Below are 4892 nucleotides of genomic sequence, written 5' to 3' on the forward strand. Positions count from 1 at the left end.
CAGGCATCCAAGTGATATCCTCAGCTTCAGGCATGGCTGGATCCAGGTGCCCAAGTGATGTCCTCAGCTTCAGGCATGGCTGGATCCAGGCATTCAGGCAATGTCCTCAGTACTCCACCTCTCTCCATCTCCTGGCTTCATTCACGGGCAGGCTGCCCTCATGGTTCCCCTTCAAAATCTAGTGTGTATTTTACACTACAGCACATCTCAATTCAGATGCTAAATTTTCATTGGAAATACTTGATCTGTATTTCTATTTCATAATTTCTGCAGTTTATAAAAACTAGATTCACATGGCCAAGTTGTTCCAAACATGCTTAAAAGCTTTTCAGTAATTGGGTGTCTTGTTTTAAATTTAAAATAAGTAAAATTAAATAAGACAGAGAATTCAGCTCATCAGTCCCCATCAGCCACATTTCAAGAGCTCAGCAGTGCTTTTCTGTTTTTTGTTTTTTTGAGACCGAGTCTCACTCTGTCGCCCAGGCTGGAGTGCAGTGGCGCCATCTCAGCTCACTGCAACCTCCATCTCCCGGGCTCAAGCAATTCTCCTGCCTCAGCCTCTACAGCAGTATCTGGGATTACAGGCGCACGCCACCACACCCAGCTAATTTTTGTATTTTTAGTAGAGACAGGGTTTCAGTATGTTGGCTAGGCTGGTCTCGAACTCCTGACCTCAGGTGATCCGCCCACCTCAGCCTTCCAAAGTGCTGGGATTACAGGCGTGAGCCACCATGCCCGGCCCAGTAGTGTTTTAATCAACTTCTCTTGACCCCTTTGGTGAGGGAGGGACCCTACCCTAGGTTTATGGGGATGGCTGAGCATACAGCACTGGACACCAGACAGGTGAGATTGATTGACAGCAGTTTCTTGAATATTGAATATTCACAGCCTGAGGGGGGCCAACACTACACCACAGACAGCCACATGGGTGTTGCCCTCAAGAGCAGAGTGAACAAGCAGGGGCTGTGGGAAACAGGCTTTGTCGCAACAACAGGCGGAGGTGACCCCTGGGTGCTATGGAAAAATGTGTTTGGTTTGTTTCAGTAATTCCATGGGCTGGCAGGGAGCCGGAATGTGCTTCTCAGGGATAAGCAGGCACTGTGTCTGGTCCCCAGGATAAGGAGGGTCCCCAGATAAGGCTGGGGGACCTTATCTGTGGGAGCAGAGGGAGTAGGAGGACTTTTGTTTAGGCCATTTGAGGCCCCTCCTACTTTTACCAAATGTCAAGGCAGCACATAAAATTGAGTCTTGGCTGGGTGCAGTGGCTCAATCTGTAATCCCAGCACTTTGTGAGGATCTCTTAAGCCCGGGGGTTCAAGACCAGCCTAGGCAATGAGGTGAAACCCTTTCTCTACAAAAACAAAAACTCAAAAATTAGCCAGGCACGGTGTCACACACCTGTAGTGTCGTCACGGCTACCCAGGAGGCCTGAGGGGGGAGGATCACCTGAGCCCAGGAGGTCAAGGCTGCAGTGAGCTGTGATGGCACCACTGCACTCCAGCCTGGGTGACAGAGTGAGACCTTGTCTCAAACAATAAAATAGGCTGGGCGCGTTGGCTCACTCCTGTAATCCCAGCACTTTGGGAGGCCGAGGTGGGTAGATCACCTGAAGTCAGGAGTTCAAGATCAGTCTGGCCAATATGGTGAAACCCCATCTCTACTAAAAATACAAAAAATTAGCCCGGTGTGGTAGCAGGTGCCTGTAATCCCAGCTACTTGGGAAGATGAGGCAGGACAGTCACTTGAACCCTGGGAGGCGGAGATTGCAGTGAGCCAAGATCGCACCATTGCACTCCAGCCTGGGCGACAAGAGCAAAACTCCGTCTCAAAAAAAAAAAAAAAAATTTTAAACAGAATAAAATAAAATAGATTCAAAAAATAAAATTGAGTCTCGATTTCCAATGTGCCTGATGACTGTCATATTGGCAGTACCCATTTCTATAATTTGTTTATTTACTATGTTTATTTTATTTTATTTTTTAGTATTATTTATTATTTATTATTATTTTTTGAGACGGAATCGCGCTGTGTCACCCAGGCTGGAGTGCAGTGGCGTGATCTTGGCTCATGGCAAACTCTGCCTTCCAGGTTGACGCCATTCTCCTGCCTCAGCCTCCCGAGTAGCTGGGGCTACAGGCGCCCGCCCCCACGCCTGGTAATTTTTTGTATTTTTAGTAGAGACGGGTTTCACCGTGTTAGCCAGGATGGTCTCGATCTCCTGACCTCGTGATCCGCCCTCCTCGGCCTCCCGGAGTCCTGGGATTACAGGCGTGAGCCGCTGCGCCCGACCTATTTACTGTGTTTGTAGTTTATAATCTGTACCCCTAACTCCCACACAAGAATGTGATTTCCACAAGGATAGGTATTCCTTTTTTTTTTTCCAGAGGCAAGATCTCGCTCTGTTACCCAGACTTCAGTGCAAGGGTGCAGTCATCTCTCACTGCAGAAGGACAGGCACTTTTACCCATCCTCAGTGCCTAGAACTGTGCCTGGCATACACTAGGCACTCAATAAATGCTTGTTGAGCTAATGAATGAAATGGGAAAGCCAATAAGGGTTTGATCCTTCCCAGCCTCACCCAGGGCATGGACATCTCTGAACCACAAGCCCCGGGGATCCATGGGCCGGCCATCCCCACTCCCATCCTTCCCCATCACACTCCATCTATTGGCCCAGCATCCTCACTCCTCCTGCCTCTCCACCCCAGGAGCTAGAGGCCCACCTTGAGGCTGAGGAGGGGGCGCGGCAGAAGCTGCAGCTGGAGAAGGTGTCGACAGAGGCAAAAATGAAGAAATTTGAAGAGGACCTGCTGCTCCTGGAAGATCAGAATTCCAAGCTGAGCAAGGTTGGGGGCCTGAGGGCAGCTGGGAAAGTGGGGATGGGGTGCATTGGTGGGTTAATGAATGGTGAACTTCAAGCCATGGGGGTTACCACACTGCAGTTCTAGGTGTGCACCGGTGGGGGTGGGATGGGTCTATAGACCCCAGGGAATGGGAAGAAGAGGGAGGTGTAGGGGGAGGAAGGTCAGAGAAGGGTGAAGAGGAGCAGAAACACAGATGAGAGCAACACCAGAAGCTGCAGATCAGGTAGGGGCTGCTCCTGGCCCAGCTCCTCCTGACTGCCCCCCATCCCACTCCACCCCTCAGGAGCGGAAGCTGCTGGAAGATCGCCTGGCCGAGTTCTCATCCCAGGCAGCTGAGGAGGAGGAGAAGGTCAAGAGTCTCAATAAGCTACGGCTCAAATATGAGGCCACAATCACAGACATGGAGGGTGAGCTCCCGGGGGTCTGTGTGTGCTCTGATGGGGGACCTCAGGCAAGCCCCATGTGCTACAGGGCCTCGGTGGCTGTGTCTGCTAAATGGGTTAGGAAGGAAGGCTCAGGGCGGATTGAGTGTCCTCCCAGCTCTTGAGTTCTTAATGCATCTCTAAATCCAACTCTCTTTCTCTCCCTGGTGTCTTGGGTTGTCCTCCTTTCTTCCCATCTGACTGTCCCACTGTCTGTCTATTTCAGACATGTTTTTGTCTCCCTGTCCCTTCCTGTTGACTTAGAATCAGAAACAGAAGGGAAGGGGCACAGGGAGGAGGCAGGGCTATAGACACAGGGCAGAGAGAGTCAGAGGGTGGAGGCATGGGCTGTCGGTGGGGATGAGGAGGAGAGGACAGTGCATCTAGGACAACATTGTGGGAAGAGTCCCTGAGATGGATGGGGAAGGTGGGAGGAGGAGAAGGTGTTAAGGGAGGTGCCGAGCTTAGCCTTATATGTGGCTGGGGGCCTGTGGTCTCTGTGAGAGCGGCTGAGTGTGCAGGCCTGGAGTCCTCATGCACGGCCCCCACCCCTGCCTCCAGACCGCCTGCGGAAGGAGGAGAAGGGTCGCCAGGAGCTGGAGAAGCTGAAGCGGAGGCTAGATGGGGAGAGCTCGGAGCTGCAGGAGCAGATGGTGGAGCAGCAACAGCGGGCAGAGGAGCTGCGGGCCCAGCTGGGCCGCAAGGAGGAGGAGCTGCAGGCTGCCCTGGCCAGGTGCAGGGTGGGGTGGGCTTGGTGGGGTAAGCAGCACGGGTGCACGGCCGGCCAGCGTGGGGTGCCCAAGTCAGAAACTCCTGGGTACAAACCCCAGTGGAGCCACTCACCAGCCACAGACAGGCCACATCCCCTCCGAGCCTCAGTGTCCCCTTCTGTCAAATGAAGATAGCAAGAGTTCCAGGCCCACTAGGTTAAGGGAAAAGTGAAACAAGACTCTATGTGTCTGGTAACTTGCATAACAGTGCACAATGGGAACAAGAAAATGCTATTTCTAGGCCAAGTATGATGGCTCACGTCTGTAATCCCAGTACTTTGGGAGGCCAAGGCGGGTGGATCACTTGAGGTCAGGAGTTGGAGACCAGCCTGGCTAACATAGCAAAACCCTGTCTCTACTAAAAATACAAAAGTTAGCCGGGTGTGGTGGCAGGCACCTGTAATCCCAGCTCCTCAGGAGGCTTAAGCACGAGAATTGCTTGAACCCAGGAGGCAGAGGTTGCAGTGAGCCGAGGTCATACCACTGCACTCTAGTCTGGGCAACAGAGCAAGACTACGTCTCAAAAAAAAAAAAAAAAAAAGAGCTATTTCTTCCTCTTGCCTGCTTGGCCTCCCCACACCAAACAGCCCAGAATCAGCTGAGATTTGACAAGTGGCCTATGTTAGGAATCATAATAATTATATTTACACTCATTCACAATAATTGAGCTCCCACTCTATGCCAAATGTGGTGTGCTTCATGCAATCTAAGACCCCCTTGATTACAAGTACAGCTCCATTTCGGAGATGTTAAAATGTGAAAAACTGTGCATCTTAGAGTTGATGGAACATGGTGTGTGTGTGTGTGTGTGTGTGTGTGTGTGTGTGTGTGTGTGTG

At 51.5% G+C, this 4892-nt stretch overlaps 1 protein-coding gene across 1 annotated transcript in view; it reads left to right on the plus strand.

The window, feature by feature from the left end:
* The first annotated feature begins 2252 nt into the window (after positions 1-2252).
* The window catches only part of LOC116464174 (myosin-14), a 38195-nt gene continuing 35555 nt past the window's right edge, over positions 2253-4892 (plus strand). Inside the window, exons 1-4 of the mRNA XM_032147443.2 lie at positions 2253-2270; positions 2708-2845; positions 3147-3270; positions 3847-4018. Coding sequence (XP_032003334.2) covers positions 2786-2845; positions 3147-3270; positions 3847-4018 — 356 coding nt within the window. The 5' untranslated portion in view covers positions 2253-2270; positions 2708-2785. The remainder of the gene's footprint in view (positions 2271-2707; positions 2846-3146; positions 3271-3846; positions 4019-4892) is intronic.

This window comes from Hylobates moloch, unplaced genomic scaffold (genome assembly GCF_009828535.3).
Source record: "Hylobates moloch isolate HMO894 unplaced genomic scaffold, HMol_V3 SCAFFOLD_251, whole genome shotgun sequence".
Classification (NCBI taxonomy): Eukaryota; Metazoa; Chordata; class Mammalia; order Primates; family Hylobatidae; genus Hylobates; species Hylobates moloch.